Source organism: Littorina saxatilis, linkage group LG17 (genome assembly GCF_037325665.1).
Source record: "Littorina saxatilis isolate snail1 linkage group LG17, US_GU_Lsax_2.0, whole genome shotgun sequence".
NCBI lineage: Eukaryota > Metazoa > Mollusca > Gastropoda > Littorinimorpha > Littorinidae > Littorina > Littorina saxatilis.
Genome location: NC_090261.1, coordinates 9,728,192 through 9,748,408, shown reverse-complemented (window position 1 = coordinate 9,748,408; position 20,217 = coordinate 9,728,192). Strand labels below are relative to the sequence as shown.

Genomic DNA, 20,217 nt, shown 5'->3' with positions numbered 1-20,217 from the left:
GTGTTCGAAAAGACCTAAGAAAAAAAACGGGCGCCAAGCCGAGCAACTTGCGAGTTAGTGAAACGCGCTGTGATTGGCTTTTGAAATGTAATTCTTTAGTATTTAACCAATCCTGCGAACTATCTGTACGTGACCAATCTGTGCTTGCGCGTTTACCTCTGTGTAAAATGTCAACACAAGCTATATCGATCGAAACACAGACCCACGTAAAAAAGCAATGTCCCATTAGAACTTGGTTGAGGTTGACAAAATTATTGTCCCATTATCTTTTTCTTCCCGGCTAAACCCTGAGACTATATACACACACCTTAGACTAGACTATTTCAAAACACACATTTGACATTCTGAGGACTTGGGCAATATTCTCAACTGGGCCCTTATTAAATGCACTGAAAGACACCCAGACGTCAATAACGTGTAGGTCCTCAATACTATTACACGTATGTGTGTGTGTCCCATAGCTAAACTTACATCTTAACTGCGTGGAGGTGTGTAACAACGAGTCACCATAACAAAGCTGAATATGCCATTGTGTAATGTACCCGAGATTCCAACTGTCAACGCATTGGTTGTTACAATTCTTTCAACAAGTCATGTATTCAATTGAATGCAACTAAAGCAGAACAACAAGATAAGGATCACCCACAGCAACAAGCAACGATTATGAACTAGTCCCGCATAACTAAAGTGCACGTAGAATTTGACGGAACAGGCAAAATAAAGGTACTTTTACTTACTGTGTTCAGGAACAACTTCCGCCACTGGCTCTGCAGCATCCCTGTTTGACTCAGCGAAGCACTCAGTGTCTATTAACAGAAGTTTGTGAATGTATTTGACAGGATGTAAACACAAATAGCTTTGAGTTTGAATGATATATATTATAACAATGTATATTTCAAAAGGTGATTTACAAGTCTTGGGTGGTTGGTGTTCAGTTTCAACCTTTTTGTCTTTAATACAAAAAGAAAAAAAGGAAAAAAAAGGAAAATTAAAATATCTTTGAAAGATATTTAGTTTCCTCTGAAACCGCAGTGTTTGTATCTGAAATCCACAGATCCGCGGACCATTCCCATGCCTGTAAATTGCTAGAAGAGTTCTCAGATTCAAGTTTATTTATGACGCTTACGAACACATAGACTACATAACATACCTGAGAAAAGACTATATGAAAACACACATTTGTCCTACCGAGGACTTACGCAATATTCTGATTTAGGCCCATATTAAATGCACGGAACGACATCAAGACATCAAAAACGTGTAGGTCTTTAAGTTTTCTTATGCTGCTTACAAACACACACACAATAGACTAGACTATTTGAAAACACACATTTGACATTCTGAGGACTTGGGCAATATTCTGAATTGGGCCCTTATTAAACGCACTGAAAGACATCAAGACGTCAAAAACGTGTAGATCCTCAATACTATTACACGTATGTGTGTGTCCCATAGCTAAACTTACATCTTAACTGCGTGGAGGTGTGTAACAACGAGTCACCATAACAAAGCTGAATATGCCATTGTGTAATGTGCCCGAGATTCCAACTGTCAACGCATTGGTTGGTACAATTCTTTCAACAAGTCATGTATTCAATCAAATGCAACTTAAGCAAAAAACAACAAGATAAGTATCACCCACAGCAACAAGCAACGATTATGAACTAGCCCTGCATAACTAAAGTGCACGTAGAATTTGACGGAACAGGCAAAATAAAGGTACTTTTACTTACTGTGTTCAGGAACAACTTCCGCCACTGGCTCTGCAGCATCCCTACTTGACTCAGCGAAGCACTCAGTGTCTATTAACAGAAGTTTGTGAATGTATTTGACAGGATGTAAACACAAATAGCTTTGAGTTGGAATGGTATATATCAAAATAATGTATATCTTCAAAAGATGATTTACAAGTGGAGGTGTGTAACAACGAGTCACCATAACAAAGCTGAATATGCCATTGTGTAATGTGCCCGAGATTCCAACTGTCAACGCATTGGTTGGTACAATTCTTTCAACAAGTCATGTATTCAATTAAATGCAACTTAAGCAGAATAACAAGATAAGGATCACCCAAATAGCTTTGAGTTGGAATGGTATATATCAAAATAATGTATATCTTCAAAAGGTGATTTACAAGTCTTTGGTGGTTGGTGTTAAGTTTCAACCTTTCTGTCTTTAATACAAAAATAAAATAGAATATTTTTTTAAAATTTTTGGAAGACATTTATTTTCCTTTGAAACCGCAGTGTTTGTATCTGAAATCTGCAGATCTGCGGACAATTCTTATGCCTGGAAATTGCTAGAAGAGTTCTCAGATTCAAGTTTATTTATGATGCTTACAAACACACACACACAGACATATCGACTACATACACACCTGACAAAAGACAATATGAAAACACACGTTTGTACTACTGAGGACTTAAAACAATATTCTGAATTAGGCCCATATTAAATGCACGGAACGACATCAAGACATTAAAAACGTGTAGGTCCTTAAGATTACTTATGCTGCTTACAAACACACACACAAACGTATATACACACCTGAGACTAGACTATTTGACAACACACATTTGACATTCTGGGGACTCCAACGAGATTCCAACTGTCAACGCATTGGTTGGTACATTTCTTTCAAGACGTCATTTATTCAATAAAATCCAACTAAAGCAGAACAACAAAGATAAGGATCACCCATGGCATCAAGCAAAGATTATGTACTAGCCCTGCATAACTAACATGCACGTAGAATTTGATGGAACAGGCAAAATAAAGCTACTTTTACTTACTGTGTTCAGGAACAACTTCTGCGACTGACACCTCATCCCTGCTTGGCTCATCCAAGCTTTCAAAAGGTTGAGGTTGGCTGTGAATGCTTTGGGTTGGTGTCTCTGCCGTCGATGAGTGTTCCTTGAGTATATAAAAAGAAGAAAAAGTGTTGAACAAGATTTTAATAACTATTGTCTTAATCCCTTATCGTGGATCTCATTCTTCACAAACATCTGTAATCAATTCTAAGATTTCCTGAGTTAAACTTATTATTTAAAGCTTGTTTTTCAGCGTCCATTTTTTATTTCAATGTAAGCCTACAGTTCAAACCCGACAATTTTTTGCTGGGCATTTTTAATCAGAAGCGAAATCAGCCTGGTCAAATTATCTATCAACTCTTAGATTTCTGAAACCAAAAAGTTACACCCTTCTTATTATTTACCTGACTAAGAACTAAGAAAAACAAAGTTGGGAGTGTTTGAAACTTACCACCAAAATAAGGGTTTTTTAACCTGTATTTCTTTTTTTCCCCATGCTTCTTTGATCTTCTGACATAACTTTATAGCAACATCTAACGTCGTGATTTTGAAAAAAAATGCAAGAAATGTCGACAAGCACCTTTAAAGGTTGTCTACACTTTACCAAAATAATTGCACAGATGCTTTGGAAGCATACTTTTTTTTTTTTGGGGGGGGGGGGGGTATTATGGAACAGAGTTATGCCATATTTAATTGGAGATTCTATCATTCCGTTATAAAAAAAACTCACATCGCAAAATAGAGAATGTTATTGTCCCCTGTAAATTAATGTACACCAATGCCACCTGTTGTGCACAACATAATTTCCAATACTTACATCTTCAACCGGGATGTCCCACCTCCACCCTGTACGCCACAGATGACTCGCCATTTCTGGATCCATCACTTTTTTTTTTTTAGCTATTCACCAAGACTGCACAAAAAATTAAGGCCTTATTACTATGCCAAACAGCCAACGTTCAGTGCTGGGAAAATGATAAAAAGCATGGGTTCCTCACTTTTAATTGTTTGGCGAACTTGTAATGTCATCTGCATGTTTTTTGTTCATGAAACATTGAAGAACATTACTCATTTTACAGTATAGTTACATGTACGTCAACAATCCGCTGAGAAACCGGGTACCGCGTTTAAACTCTCTCCTATCACCTCTTATCTAGTGTTAGGCAACTCTATCCATAAGAAAATGAAAATTTCTCATTTTACTGTGTAGTTACATGTATGCAAGTCAACAATCCGCAGATAAATCGGGCACCGTGTTTAAACTCTCTCCTATCGCCTGTCTAGTGCTAGGCAACTATGCCTAAGAAAATGAAGCTTCACAGACATTTTTGTTTTCATAGCTCTCACAATTAGATTTTAAATGTCATTTTGAGCTTTCTGAGATGGTTAATGATTTTTTAAAAGGGAAATATTCAAATAATGTCACACACAAGTTTTTTTTTTAAATGTATTCTTTATTCTCTTCTCTTTTTTTTAAATGTTTTTACATTTTGTTCAAATTAAGTTTCTGTATAACTTGAAGAGTTCCGTTGTGTAACATACACTGAATATGCTATCTTTGAATTTGATCATTCATCTTCATGTGCAGAACACTTCGTTGGGATAACTAGGGTACATGTACAGCCTACTCTAATTAAGGTTTGCTGAGAGCCATTCCACTCAAAATGGCCATAAACAGCCGTCTGGAATGCACGCGATATTACCCGTGTTTTAACTCTATCACCTAGACTAGATAGTCAGGCTCCACACAGGTTCACCCCCCAAAAAATCAATGACTTTTCCATACCATGCTGTTTCTATTTTGAATTTGTCCATGACCTCACCGCGCGCACACACACAGCAATACGAGTGCTACCATATTAACCACAGTGAGACAAGAGACGCTGACAGCTTTGTTTTACCCAAGATCCTTTTTGTGAATCAAAGACAAAGTGAGACATTAAAACATAAATAGGCACACAGTGACACATCAAACTGCACACACACAAAACAAAGACTTGAAAAAAAATCTACGGGTTTTGCACTCATATGATATATGATATGATATGTTGACAGACTGGTACTTAGGCTGTTGAGCCTTTGTCTGATCTTTTGATCAGTTGCTATCCTAGCCTAACTTTGAGCTAGGTAACCTACACGATCTTTTGACCGTGGCCTATTCTATCAACTATCGAAGGGCTCTGTCGGCCATACAGAACTGGCGAAACACGCAGGATCATCAACATCAACCCAGTCTACATCAGATTCCAGATTTTCATCGCTACTCGACAGAGAAATATTGATGTCCCAGTCAGAACTCAAATCACATGTGTGCACTTCAGTTTGACTCTAGACAGTCCATGGAGTGTGTGCGTCAGACTAGTATGTATGACTATATATGAGTGTGTGTTAAGGGTGGTTTGACTCCAGTCCATGACCCATACCGAGGTCTCGCTCACGAATAAGTAGAATTCAGTTTAAGAAAATGCGTGATTGAAAAGTGCCGGCCGCTTACCTTAGTTCTGTTATTCAGTTGTCTGACGGCAGCGACGAACATCGTCTCGCGCGTCCCCACATTGACCAAAATGGCTTCCCACCCAGAAGAAAGCATTTTCATTGGCGTGGCAATGTCACGAGATTTGTTGATCACGTGGCCTCTTTCTGATTGGTTCGTTATACACACTTAGAAAAAACTTGCCCCAAATCTCTGCAAAAGTGTGTGAACTTGCTATACACTCCGCACACGAAATTCTAGTGGAGACAACATTCTGAGTACTATGCTGAAACTTTACCAACTAGTTTAGGACCTCACGAAGAGATAGTTCCAAGCAAAAAAAAAGTGAGGACTTGATGTAAGTCCTCAGAAAGATTTAGGTCCTCAGTGTGTAGGTGTGTAGACCACCCAAAGACTTCACTATGAGAGCAGTTCAAACGCACACACACACACACACACACACACACACACACACACACACGCACACAAGTCGTATGTATATATAGATTTGAAATGTGTCGGTCAAATTTACAGCACAAATTCAGACTTTTCTCTTCCCTCTCCGACGTCTTACTTACTGGGCTGCGTTTTTGAACTAACAAATCACATATCTAAGCTGTGACTCTGAACTCCTTTCGCTCCTTTGAAAACGGGATGTGGCTGTCTATGACACAGATTGATGTTAAAAAAAAGTAGTCGCAAATGACAAAATTTACATGTATTTATTTTTAACTATCAGAATATTAATCTAAAAAGTGTATTTCAAACCAACCGTCCAAAAATGACCGTAAGCAGCTAAGACACTTGTTCCAAAAGCAATGCGATGTGGTGTCGAAGGAGAATTTCCATATTTGTGTACATTGTATTATAAATTAATTACACTAAAGTTTTCTTATCTTATCGTATCATAAACTACTGAAAGAAGCAAAACTGTCCCTACCTTGTTGAAGCCCAGGATGCCGCCATGGAGAGAGTGCTGTCCCCAGTTCTGGGGCAACTTGTACGTCTTCTCGTCCAGTGTGAACTGACCTCCCGCAGTGCGAGCCGCTACTCGCCCGTTGATCACACCGAAGTATGGGTTTCTCGACTCGTAGTCTGAAAACATATTGCAGGACAGTTAGCAAGCGGCAAAGGAAAAAAAAAGCGAAAGAAAATGCATCATCAGACTTGAACAAACAAAAAACATACAAGGACGCTTTTTTGTGTGCAGAATGGGAGTTTTTGTCTGAATTTGAACATGGAACTCGAGGTACAAATAACAGCAAATCTCTACCTGACCATGCCGCTTTTTTTCGGACGCTGAACATTTTAAATAATCTTTTTTCTTTGTAAATGTAAAAGATGAGAAACCGTGTACGTTAGAAAACACACATGCCTTTAAAGATGTTTCTGAATTTGGGGAACAAACACTATTGAAAATAGGCATCAAATTGAAATCGGACAGTGTTTTGTTTCTGTTTGTTTTCATGTTTTCTTCACTAAGCTATGTACAAAATAGAACTGTTATTACCTGCGAAATTATCAAAGCCTGGGGTGATGTCTGCCAATTTGCCGTTACGGTCTGGTACGTGGATCTCCGAGATGAGGGCGCCATAGTCCAGGATTCGAACCACAAGGCTGCCACTGCTGTTCTTCAGTGAGTACCTGTATCCACCATGCAAAAGACGGTCTTTTAGCTGCTTATTCATGCAACGGCGGGGGTATAACTGGTTCTTTGGGATTGATATGCTCGGCCTTCCGTTTGCCCTCCAACCGCAGGTCCGCGTTTTGTCCAAACATCTCTACTGAGTGTCTTCTACTTTGAAGACCTAGTGGACCATTCCAGCTTTTCGACCACACTTGACACATGATCATAAGAAGAGGCCTTTTGCTTAATATTCCCCTCAGTTCCCTCCCGTGAACACCATCTTGTACGTCATCACAGATCCGTCCAGCCATTTACCTGCGACTAAACGAGTCATTCCACTTTCATACATACCGAAGATGCCGTAAAGCCTGGCTGGCTGCTTTCTGTGGAGAGTGCAAGATTTGATAACTGACACAAATGTCCATCTGCGAATTTGTTTCTTCTTTCAAATTCCCGTTTGATGTCATACTGGAAGCGACCTACAGGCTGTTGATTTGTCACAGTGGTAAGTCATCAAGAGGAAGGTTGCCCTTATTTCATGCAAAAGCCCGGGCAGAGCTGACCCTGTGCTGCTGTACATGCTGTATTTTTAATGACGGACTGATGTCTTCCGCCTGCTGTGCGTCCTAACTCTGTTTAGTTAAACCACGGACCTACATTAGAATGTAGGTCCGTGGTTAAACCATGAGCCATTGAAAATGTGGTTGTATTTTCATAAAAAGGAGTCCTCTAACTTAAACGGCAGAGCATATAGCTTGTTTGTGGAGTTTGGATCTCGTCTATCTGCAAGCTGTCGGACAGGCCATACTTCGTGTGCTGTGTGTGGGTGGGGGGGGGGGGGGGGGGTGCCGCCTGGCCATTGTTGCGCGCGCATGTGTGTGTGCGCGTGAGTGCGGCGTGCGTTTACGTGTGTGTGTGTGTGTGTGTGTGTGTGTGGGGGGGCTAGTGGTACTGATGCCGCACAGAAACTACAACGCGTGTATTATCGATCGAAGATAAGACATTGTTGCCTGTGTGGAGTATGGATCAGTACGCACCGACCTAGCCGGCTATCGCTCAACCGGCACTAGTTTTATGTACGGGTAATTAAGGACATACCGTACTGTTATACTCGGGTGAAAACGTTTATTACGCTACATGAAATTGCAGCATATTTACACCCCCGGTATAGGGGTGTGTATAGGTTTCGCTCGATGTGTTTGTTTGTTTGTTTGTTTGTGTTCGCATATAGATCTCAAGAATGAACGGACCGATCGTCACCAAACTTGGTGAACAGGTTCTATACATTCCTGAGACGGTCCTTACAAAAATTGGGACCAGTCAAACACACGGTTAGGGAGTTATTGGTGGATTAATATTCTACAAGGACTTATAGAGCGACATATTAATGGTCAAAGGGAAATAACCACACTTGTTAGCAGTGCCTGCTCAGTTGGTGGCAGTGAGAATGCTAAGGACGGGGGTGTTTTTCCTACCTCGAAGGAATTTCTTGTTTTTTTATGCTGCGATTGTTTACAGTATTCTATAGAAAATTCCATAACAGCTAGCCCCGTTAAATCCTTCACGTTTTCAGTGTCACTTTATGTATCTGTACTTCGTGGTGGGTGATTTCAGTACAGTGTACTACAACTGATCAACATTATGTACTAGCCCATGAAAGCCTGCTCGGATATTTATTTCCATCCCTTCTTGCCAATGTTCACCGTAGTCAAATAAGAAACAGCCCGGCATGTGCATTTTAGAAAGACACATTCAGCAAGATCATGCGCAGCCAGACCATACATAGACAAACAGATCCACGCACGCACGCAGCACGCACACCCACCCAAACACGCATACACACACACACACACTATATACCCTTTTCTTGAAAAGTGACTGAGGCTTTCAGTTTCAGACTCATGTGCCTTACCTGTTCACGTCTTTTCCATCTTTTAGTGTCTTTCCGTACAATTCCTGGGTAATTTCTCCCGGCATGTTTGTCAAGTCTGTACTCTGAAAGCCGTACTGTGAAAGCCACGAAGCGTATTGTCACGTTGTCTGTGTGTGCCGCATGAGATTTTGAAATAGTGAACACGAGGTCAAAGCCAAAGGCGAAGGTAAATGGGCGTGTCTTACCACAGGCACTAGAAATCACTAGTAAGTTTTATCAGATTGAAAACAGAGCGCCGTGAGTTCACCAGCTGCTCAGTCTGGTGGCTGGGTGTGATAACTGTCAGTCTTTCGCCCTTGATCTCATTTGGGGTCTAACAATTACACTTACCTTGGTTTAGTTTAACGGCGATGTTCATGACATGTTATATGAAGTCTTATATCGCGCGCGTATCTCCAGACTCGGACTCAAGGCGCAGGGATCTATTTATGCAGTGTGAGATGGAATTTTTTACACAATACATCACGCATTCACATCGACCAGCAGATCGCAGCCATTTCGGCGCATATCCTACTTTTCACGGCCTATTATTCCAAGTCACACGGGTATTTTGGTGGACATTTTTTATCTATGCCTATACAATTTTGCCAGGAAAGACCCTTTTGTCAATCGTGGGATCTTTAACGTGCACACCCCAATGTAGTGTACATGACTCATCCGTGATGACACAACGAATGGCGAAATGTTTGTTTGACGTACAGACCCTGCATGACTACAGTGGAACCCCCTTTTAAGACTCCAATTTAAGACTTCCCCCTTTTTAAGACCTTGATTTTTCAGGTCTTCTGTTCGAAACCTCTGTAAAATGTACGCCCATTTTAAGACTCCCTCCTTTTTAAGACCTGATTTTCTTAATTTGTTTAGGTCTTAAACTGAAGGGGGGTTCCACTGTATAACAATCAGTTGCCATTGCGTGACATTAGTTACCTGTATAGGACCCGTGTCAAATCATATCCACGATATATAGCTTGAGTACTTCCAACAGAACTGAGATGGCATTGTTAAACATTCTATTATTACTCGTACCAGACTGCTGAAGTTCATATTACTGCAGAAGGGATAACATAAGCTTCAATCAACTCTGGCTTGGGGGTAATGCCAATCCTTTAATCACAGAACGTTTAGGATGCTCATTGGGTGATGTGTACAGTCGAGTATTTAAAAAAAAATTGTTTTGGTGTTACATGTTTGGCCTCATGAGAGTTTATAAGCAATACAAAAGAATACACACAGACAGACTTACTTACTTACTGCCCGTTATGCCGGTTGGCATGTAGGGCAGCAAACACAGACAGACATACAGCAACAACATACGTCTAATAAACATAATTGTTTAATTTCAATTTTGCGTTTTCAGTCAAACCCGTCTATAACGACCACCCAAGGGACCCACCAAAAGGGGCCGTTATGGACAGGTGCTCGTCATGGAAGGGGGAATTATACAGAAGAAAAACTCCTCTGGAACCTTTTTGGAATGGTGGTTGTTGGCAGGAAGTCGCGAAAGAGAGGTAGTTGCAAGGACAGGTTTGACTGTATATCAATTCATAATAAAAGAACTTCCAAATGCCATTGTTAGATCTTTCTTTCTTTCTTTATTTGGTGTTTAACGTCGTTTTCAACCACGAAGGTTATATCGCGACGAGGGAAAGGGGGGAGATGGGATAGGGGAAAGGGGGGAGATGGGATAGAGCCACTTGTTAAGTGTTTCTTGTTCACAAAAGCACTAATCAAAAAATTGCTCCAGGGGCTTGCAACGTAGTACAATATATGACCTTACTGGGAGAATGCAAGTTTCCAGTACAAAGGACTAAACATTTCTTACATACTGCTTGACTAAAATCTTTACAAACATTGACTATATTCTATACAAGAACCACTTAACAAGGGTTAAAGGAGAAACAGAACATTGTTAGATCATTTGCTTTGGATTATATTTGCAAAATCATGCTTTAAATATAACTGACCACTGTAAATCTCTTCTAAACACACGTGAGAAAAATATGTTATATGTTCAAAAATAAAATCTCATTTCAAATCTCATTTCATAATACTGCTGCATTAAATTTTATTAAACAAAATCAGTGTTCTTAACAATGTTCTTGACACTGCATAAAGCAACATTAAATTTAATTTTCAAATGCATTTTATTTTTTATAAAATGGAATCAAATAGGATGCATGGTATTTTATTCAACAAATAACACTTTCAGTGATGATATCATATCAACAAGAATAACTTTTTTAGAACATGATCACACATACATGCACACATAATTCTAAAATGCACATAGAAACCATTACGCCTTCTATTTAAAAACAAAACAAAAACAACAACAAATAAATAAATAGATAAAGTCAATGATATCAAAGCAAACTACAAGCATTAGAAAGTTCATGCTACAAATCCGGATTAGATGTTTTCTTCAAACAGTTTTATTCATAAAAAAATGCTGCCTAACAAACAAAAACAACATTTAAAAAAAAGTATTTCATTGAAAATGCACAAGGTAAAGTGTACTGATGCATTTTAAAAGCACAAAACAAACGAAAAAGAAGAATGCAAGAGATAACAAAGGTAGACAACATAAGAGACAGCAACAGTACCCTTCCTTCTCCTTGACAATAAACAAAACAAAACCCCAAATTAATCAAACATACCCCCCCCTCACACACACACACAATTGTAACTACATGTATATTCTTTCAATGTAACTCAATTACTTACTTTAAATAGTCAGGTTGATTTTTAGATTAATTTAATCTGGTCTTTTTCTCCTTTGTTCATTTTGTCCTAAGCTAGAGCTTTACCACTGCTAAATCTTGTGTCAAATCTTTTCATTCCCAGTGATGACAGACATGTACTGGAATGCAACTTCTGCATTGAACTGCATGAAACACGACAGAAACAAAGAACCATGTCATTTCTCTTGATGTGAATCAATCAGATTAAGCAGGAAAATAAAACCAGAACAATGAAATACTTCGAATAGATAATTTTTCTTCAATCATTCGGATGAAAAAAGCAAGAATAGTAGACTGGTACGGATTATAAAGTTCATGTACAAGTAACAGAAGCCACACTGCACTTCCACTGACAATGCCACTAATTCAACATGTTTAGGAAGCAATATCAATGATACTAGATCGACTAGCATTGATTGTGCACAATACAACCTTTTTTTACATTTAGTCAAGTTTTGACTAAATGTTTTAACATAGAGGGGGAATCGAAACGAGGGTCGTGGTGTATGTGCGTGTGTCTGTCTGTCTGTCTGTTGTGTGTGTGTGTGTCTGTCTGTGTGTGTGTGTAGAGCGATTCAGACAAAACTACTGGGCCGATCTTTATGAAATTTGACATCCCCGGACGTTTTTTTCATTTTTTCGATAAATACCTTTGATGACGTCATATCCGGCTTTTTGTAAAAGTTGAGGCGGCACTGTCACACCCTCATTTTTCAATTAAATTGATTGAAATTTTGGCAAAGCAATCTTCGACGAAGGCTGGGGTTTGGTATTGCATTTCAGCTTGGTGGCTTAAAAACTAATGAGTGAGTTTGGTCATTAAAAATCGGAAACTTGTAATTAAAATTAGTTTTTTATTAAACGATCCAAAAACAATTTCATCTTATTCTTCGTCATTTTCTGATTCCAAAAACATATACACATGTTATATTTGGATTAAAAACAATCTCTGAAAATTAAAAATAGAAAAATTATGATCAAAATTAAATTTCCGAAATCGATTTAAAAACAATTTCATCTTATTCCTTGTCGGTTCCTGATTCTAAAAACATATAGATATGATATGTTTGGATTAAAAACACGCTCAGAAAGTTAAAACGAAGAGAGGTACAGCAAAGCGTACTATGAAGCACAGCGCAACCGCTGCCGCGCCAAACAGGCTCGTCACTTACTGCTCTGCAAGTTTGCACAAACTTAATCCACTGCCTCCGAGTTTCGGTATCGTCAGGAAACCTGTGCATGGTATATCCCTTACCATGATTGCACAGGTGAAACCACATCTTCTCCGCTTCGAAGATGGAATCTCCGTTGAAACATACGTACTAGCAGTGGCTATCACTGTCGGCCATATTGCTCCTGCATGCGGTGCCACAATCATGACGTCACTAGCATCGGTGCTGCCTCTCGCAGAATTTGCAGGTGCGTGGAATCGGTTTTTATTTGATTAAAAAATCAGCCACGCAAAATGTTACAAAACGGTCTTCGGAACATTTACAAGATGACTATTGCACATGTTTTAGGCGAATAAAAATTTTGCACTTTACTAGGCCTTTAAATGACAGTGTAATTCCAATATTTTTACCAGTAAGTTCTGACAAGATCAGCAGCAAAATCAGGCAACACCAAACTTGTAGATGGTCTTCTGACGATAAGTCTCACCAGGCCTCAGAATGGTGGTGGGCCACGAAGGCTGAAACAAGTAATATGCATGTTTGAGGGTATGTACACAGCAATTTTGTATAAACCTTAACCCTTCGTATATTCACATCCACAGGGTTTATTAACTTTCTCGCTAAAACTCCTGTTTATTGTCTGTTAAATTTATTTCAGTAACTGCTGTGACTTCATCATTCATGGTGCAGTTTCCTGAATTTATCAGCAACAGGTATGTCAAAATAACTGAAAAAACAAAAACAAAACAGAAAACTTTACGCTAAGCAATAAAACAGATTGCTGTTGAATTTTTTTTTCTAATTTGCACTTTGCAACATATTTCAAAGAAAAAGGACTTAAAAACAAGGTACCTCTAGCCATTTCAAGAAAAACACTGAGCTATAAGAGGAAGCATTAAATCATTGTAACATCAGTGTAATTGTGTAAAAAGACCAACATTCATGAACAATTATCAATTGGAAAAACAACAGACAATATATCCTTGTTAAGAAAACCAGATAGACCCTATTTTATGCTGTCTACTCCATACATTTTATCCAATAATCAAAAAGTTTTAGCCTACCTACTTACCCCAACTGTTTTGTATTTGCTGTTTTCAAAGTCATTTTACATTAACCACAACTATTTTTGTGATCTAAGAGAAACAAATTCGTAAACACTACGTTACCCCCCCCAAAATTCTACTCACATGATGAACACTGTCAGGGTAATGTTGAGCCTCCAGACACATAGCTCCGTACTGTTTGTACGTTGCTCCTCCCTTTCCATGAGGCACGTCCAGGAAGAAACCGGTGTAGAGATGCATACCAGGCTCTGTGGTCCGACACTCGATGGTGCGACCTGATGGGGGATGCTCCAATCTGCCAAACAAACAGGAAAACAATCATCTCTTACATTCATCTGAATAGAAACATGTTTGAGATAAAATCAAGTGAAAGATCAAAGGTAACAAGAAATTCCTTCGAGGTAGGAAAAACACCCCCGTTGGTCAAAGGGAAATAACCATTCTCACTGCACCCATTCTCACTGCCACCAACTGAGGTTATTTCCCTTTGACCATGAATATTTTTCTCTATAAGTCCTTGTAGAATCTTAATCCACCAATAACTCCCTAACCGTGTGTTTGACTGGTCCCAATTTTTGTAAGGACCGTCTCAGGAATGTATAGAACCTGTTCACCAAGTTTGGCGACGATCGGTCCGTTCATTCTTGAGATCTATATGCGAACACAAACACACAAACACACAAACACATCGACCGAAACCTATACACACCCCTATACCGGGGGTGTAAAAACAGAAGGTAAAGAAAGTCAAACAAAAACAGTGGAACCTACAAAAAGCAACTCTTTACAAGAACTTTATACAGCATGGTTAGACCGCAAAAATCCTGCTTGCCTGTTCCACCCAACACTGACCTGCGACCCCCCCCCTCCCAGCACACACACCCATCCCCTTTCTTGGTCCTCCTCCCAACTGCTTTCAAATAAAATTAAAAACTTTGATTTGTTACATACATGTACATCTTGGAAAAGATAATTATTTTTAATTATGTTTATTTTTCTTGGCAAAGACTTGCTTAGTTGCTACTATCTTTCATTATGTTTCCAATACAGTTTGTTGCTTTTTTTAATTTTTTTTTACTCCTACTACTCACTTTGCAGCCAGCTGAGGTTTTCCATCACTGGGAGGAAGACAGTAGGTGTGGTCAAAGCCATTTCCTCCCGGCACCTGTCGCTGACGATCTCCCAGTCTCGTCGGTTTCCTCAAATCCCATTCTGTGCCCTCCACCTTTTTGATCTCGCCTGCAACATGAGTGTATCATTGCTGTACTGTCAATACAAAGTAAAGGCTTTATTGTTGACTAGCTGTACACGTTCTTTAAACTTGGTCAGCATAAGTGAAGAGTGGAGACAATGATGCGATGAAAATATGACGCCTGACTGACTTTTACCAAGACTGAAACTTGACCAGCAAAAGTAAAGCGAGTAGAGCTAGACAATGATGCCATGAAAATACATTAATGACGCATGACATAAGTCATAACTAACGACTCAGTGGGGAGAGCTGAAGCAAAGTTTTGCAAGCCCAGACGGACTGGATCGCCAAGGGCTGATAGAATATATACTAATTTCGCCTTTTTTAACAATTCTTTTCAACTATGGATTTTCGAAAGTACTCTTGGACATGACCTGAGTGGCAACGAACATACTCCGCAATTTTTCCGTCCAAATCGATGCAGCTGTTTCCGAGCCTTTCGACATCAAACACACAGACAGACATTCAGCAACCAGCTTTATATATTAGATTTAGTTTGTCCAAAAGTTCCTTGTTCATGATTCAACTATTGTGACATGCAAAATTATGTAACGCCCTGTATTCCTTGACAAAGACCTATACTTATTCAGTCATGAATGTTTTCAGTAGTAATCAGTGAAACACTCACCAATGGGGATGTTAGTTTCATCTAATGGCAGGAAGGTGTCAGTAGGAATGGTCACAACATGCTCATCCAGAGCACCTCCATTCTAGAAAACAAAGAAAAGATTTGATTTGATTTATGAAGTTTTATATCGCGCGCGTATCTCCAGACTCGGACTCAAGGCGCAGGGATCTATTTATGCCGTGTGAGATGGAATTTTTTACACAATACATCACGCATTCACATCGACCAGCAGATCGCAGCCATTTCGGCGCATATCCTACTTTTCACGGCCTATTATTCCAAGTCACACGGGTATTTTGGTGGACATTTTTTTTTATCTATGCCTATACAATTTTGCCAGGAAAGACCCTTTTGTCAATCGTGGGATCTTTAACGTGTACACCCCAATGTAGTGAACACGAAGGGACCTCGGTTTTTCGTCTCATCCGAAAGACATTGTGTTTCATACGTTTTTGTTCCTCTCCATCCACTTTAGGACAAATACACGGGGGGGGGGGGGGGGTTAAAATTGCTGAACAGGTCAATGTTCAGTAAATTAGTTCTACTGTGAAATAATAGTATTATAAACACACACACGCATGCACACACACACATACACATACACACAGAAGTGTACATTCACAGAATTACACACCCACACACACATCCACATGTGTGCATCCACACACACACATTCACAGAACACTCACATGTCCTGCAAGATTGAAGTACGCATGGTTGGTGAGGTTGACAGGGGTTGGCTTGGTGGTTGTAGCTTCATACTCAAGGATCAGTTCGTTGTCGTCCGTCACTCTGTAGCTCACAGTAGTGGTTAGCTCCCCTGGGTAGCCTTCCTCACCGTCAGGACTGACGTACGTCAGCACAACTTTATCTCCCTCCACCTTGCCGCTCCAAACTTTCTGTTCAAACACGATACGATGATGTTACTTTCAGTAGTCAGCGTTCATCTACCTGGCTTGTTGATTGGAGTTGTCCCTCTCCTACAGTTTTGTTACCTACCAGGCCTTGGTCTACAGTCATTTATGCATATTTTTTTTATCAGACCCCTGTCCGGTCAAATGTTCGGCAGTTTTGACATGCAGGATGTCTTTTGACACCACAACTTAATTGTTGCAGCTTGGATATTCTGACCAAAAATAATTTTGAATCAAGTCTAACTGACCGATTGTCTTTGATTACTGGAACAACACTGCTCCTAGCCCAAACTGTTTGGCTGCCAAGGTTGCGAAGTGTAATTAACCTACCCTCTTGACGAGGCTGTTGGTCGACCTCTTGTGTCCTTGAGCTATTTAGCTGCTATCATCGATAGGTACTGTCCAGCACTGAGTGACTCCCTACTCTACGTTATGTTTGGCTTGCATCGGTCTGTACCAATATCAGCTAAAGAGACGAACCAACCAACGTTATTTTTGGCTTTTATTACTTCAGGGAAATCATGAAATAGAAATCACAAACAACACAAACAGCCATATAAAAGATAATACAGAATACAGTATTTATTGAGCCAAGTGACATTAAAAAACATTTAAAGCACAAGGAATTTCGCGTAGTGTTGGTAAAATCACGCACACACACACACCCACACACACACTGACACACACACACACACGCCCACACATACACTGACATACACACCAACACACACACGCCCACACTACAGCAGTCACGATCACACCATCACACGCAGGGCAGACATGAGGTAAAACAAATGACAATCATCTATTAAAAGAAAATGTACAAAGAGTGGTCTAAGATGCTGGTGGAAGGGTCTACACAGAGTACAATTTCATAATCTAATGCATAGTTAGAACTAGCCCATCCCCTCCACCCACCCACTCATGAATAAAGCTACAATGAATCATAAAATAGTTATTATTTAAACCATACAGGGTTATAAACATTCGTTAACACGCACACACACAAAAATAGACACAAACAAAAAACAAATGAAGCTGAAAGAAAAGTTTTTCATACCTTATAAAAGCCCACTTTTCCTCCATGCAAGGAGTTTGGTGGACTGTTGACACACAAGTCGTATGTCTTCCCATCCAAGGTGAACTGACCGCCCGCAATGCGACCGGCTACTCTTCCTACTATTGCACCAGAGAACAGGCTATCCGCCTCATACCCTGAAGAGAGAAAAGTAATAATACATCAGTCACTGTTTCCAAATAGGATAAATGGTTCACCAGAAAGGGAGCATCTCGTTACTTCCCCGTATCGTTACTCCCCCGGCTTTGTTACTAACCCTAACCCTAAACCTAACCCTAACCCTAAGGGGGATCGAGTAACGAGCCGGGGGAGTAACGAGCTGATCCCCACCAGAAACAGTACCTCTTTCATGACTATAACTATTTTTTTTTTACTGTTTAGACTACTGCACTGGTAATTAGTGAGAAAAAACCCTTGGATTGCCCCAGAGCATGTCTTCTGCCCTGTCCCCCAGCTACCCCCCCCCCCCTTTCCACTCTTGCAATCTTAGTAAGTACTTGGCAGAGAGGCTGGGGTGGGAAGAGGGGGGCTCACCCCTTTTAGGGCCTTTCTTTCTTTATTTGATGTTTAACGTCGTTTTCAACCATTCAAGGTTATATCGCGACGGGGAAAGGGGTTAGATGGGATAGAGCCACTTGTCAATTGTTTCTTGTTCACAAAAGCACTGATCAAAAATTTGCTCCAGGGGCTTGCAACGTAGTACAATGTATTACCTTACTGGGAGAATGCAAGTTTCCAGTACAAAGGACTTAACATTTCTTACATACTGCTTGACTAAAATCTTTACAAAAATTGACTATATTCTATACAAGAAACACTTAACAAGGGTAAAAGGAGAAACAGAATCCGTTAGTCGCCTCTTAGGACATGCTGGGGAGCATCGGGTAAATTCTTCCCCCTAACCCGCGGGGGGGTTTTAGGGCCTGATTTTCTCAGATTTTTGTAGGTCTTAAAAGGAACCTTAAAAGGGAGGTTCCTCTGTGTATTGCTGTGTTCACCTGGCAAGTCATCAAAGCCCAAGGTAATGTCCACCACCTTGCCGTTGCGGTCTGGAACGTTGATTTCGCTGATGAGGGCGCCATAGTCCAGGAGTCTCACCACAAGGTTGCCACTGCTGTTCTTCAGTGTGAACCTTTGAACAAAAGGCAAAACTCATGAAGTACTAATTACTCTACTTCCCATGCAGGTGGCAACCCTAACCGTACCCAATGTTGGGAAATAACTCTTTCAAGTTTGTATGGGTCGTCGAAGAGTTGCTTTCCCTCGTTTATATAAAAACACTTAGGCAAGTCTACAATGTCACGTGTGGCTTGCCTCAGTGTTTTTTTGGAAATGCAATGAAAAACAAGGGAAAGCAACTCTTCCACAACCCACACAAACTTCACCCGACAGAGTTATTTCAGGAATTCGTCTATTAGACCACCTGAGAGTCTGGGAGCATTGCTACTGATAATAATTTGTTGTTTTTGTTGTTGTAGTTTCAGTTTTATGTTTATAGCATTTATCTAGTAAGGCTGATGGGGTCTATGTCGACCAAAAGAGTGGGATTCCCTGTAGGTGGAGTTCCTGGATGGGGATTCCCTGTATACAGGGAATCCCACAGGGTGGAGTTTTTCAATAAAACTTGCAAACCATACTCAAATTTCTAAGAAATATAAAAAAAGATTGAAAAACATCACATTCTACCGATGTCGCCAAGCATCATGTGACTTTCAGCGATATTAGCGACACGCTACAGGAACTAAACCCTGTGGTATTCCCTGTATACAGGGAATCCCCCTCCAGGAACTCCACCTACAGGGAATCCCACTCTTTTGGTCGACATAGACCCCATCAGCTCTAGTAAGTCTAAAAATAAGGGTATGTTTACGAAAAAAAATAGGGATATTGCTTTTTAAAAATGTGCCTGGTGAATACAAAATACCTGTGCTCGATTTTTCAAAGCAATTTTCAGTTCACCCAGCTGTATATGGGTACCCGACCCTCCTGCACGGAAATGCACTGACGCGTCGCATAACTTGACACAAAGACACAGTGATACAACAAAAACATTCATGTTCAAAGTTTACGTCGTTCATGCATGCAGTCGACACTCGTATCCTCATCGCGAATTATTGCAGGACACCACATGACAGTGACAACACACGTGCAACACAATCAATACAAAGTAACTCATGTGATGCAACTTATCCCTAGCATCCGCACGGGCTGACCTATGAAAGGAGACGATTTCACTTTCAGTGTTCGATCTATAGTTGCTACGTCACCCTACAATAAACACGTGTCGCTTTACTCGTCTTCGGAGGCAACTACTTCAACTCATGCAATCGCATTCACCCTTGTCATACTTCGTCACATCTTTCCCATCTTTCGTCTGGCCGAACGCTTCTTTGGTGATCTCCCCCGGCATTTTGTTCCAGATCTACTGCAGGTCGCAGAGGGGTGTGTCGAGCAGAATCTGACTTTGTGCACAGTCTAGCGCTGCACGCGAGGCCGAAGGTAAAGCCAAGGGCACTCGGCGT

At 40.3% G+C, this 20,217-nt stretch overlaps 2 protein-coding genes across 3 annotated transcripts in view; both read right to left on the bottom strand.

Moving 5' to 3' along the window:
- The window catches only part of LOC138952249 (galactose mutarotase-like), a 46,086-nt gene extending 36,596 nt beyond the window's left edge, over positions 1-9,490 (bottom strand). For both annotated transcript variants that reach the window (XM_070323874.1, XM_070323873.1), the window contains exons 1-3: positions 8,823-9,490; positions 6,794-6,927; positions 6,224-6,378 (exon numbers count right to left, since the gene is read on the bottom strand). In XM_070323874.1, the coding sequence (XP_070179975.1) occupies positions 6,224-6,378; positions 6,794-6,927; positions 8,823-8,887 (354 nt within the window). In that variant the 5' untranslated portion in view covers positions 8,888-9,490. The remainder of the gene's footprint in view (positions 1-6,223; positions 6,379-6,793; positions 6,928-8,822) is intronic.
- Positions 9,491-10,158: 668 nt separating this feature from the next.
- Positions 10,159-20,217, bottom strand: LOC138952251 (galactose mutarotase-like). The gene is made up of 9 exons (XM_070323877.1): positions 20,044-20,217; positions 18,694-18,827; positions 17,678-17,832; positions 16,393-16,602; positions 15,704-15,785; positions 14,915-15,062; positions 13,947-14,118; positions 13,167-13,274; positions 10,159-11,727 (listed from the first exon to the last, which is right to left on the bottom strand). Exons 1-8 carry the CDS (start codon positions 20,103-20,105, stop codon positions 13,197-13,199), a joined length of 1,041 nt encoding a protein of 346 aa, XP_070179978.1. The 5' UTR covers positions 20,106-20,217; the 3' UTR covers positions 10,159-11,727; positions 13,167-13,196.

Coding starts and splice junctions, on each gene's coding strand:
- LOC138952251 (XM_070323877.1), bottom strand. CDS start 20,105: ATGCCGGGGGAGATCACCAAAGAAGCGTTCGGCCAGACGAAAGATGGG. Junction 17,833..18,693: donor GGGCTTTGATGACTTGCCAG/GTGAACACAGCA, acceptor TTCTCTCTTCAG/GGTATGAGGCGGATAGCCTG. Junction 16,603..17,677: donor GAAAAGTGGGCTTTTATAAG/GTATGAAAAACT, acceptor GTGTTTGAACAG/AAAGTTTGGAGCGGCAAGGT.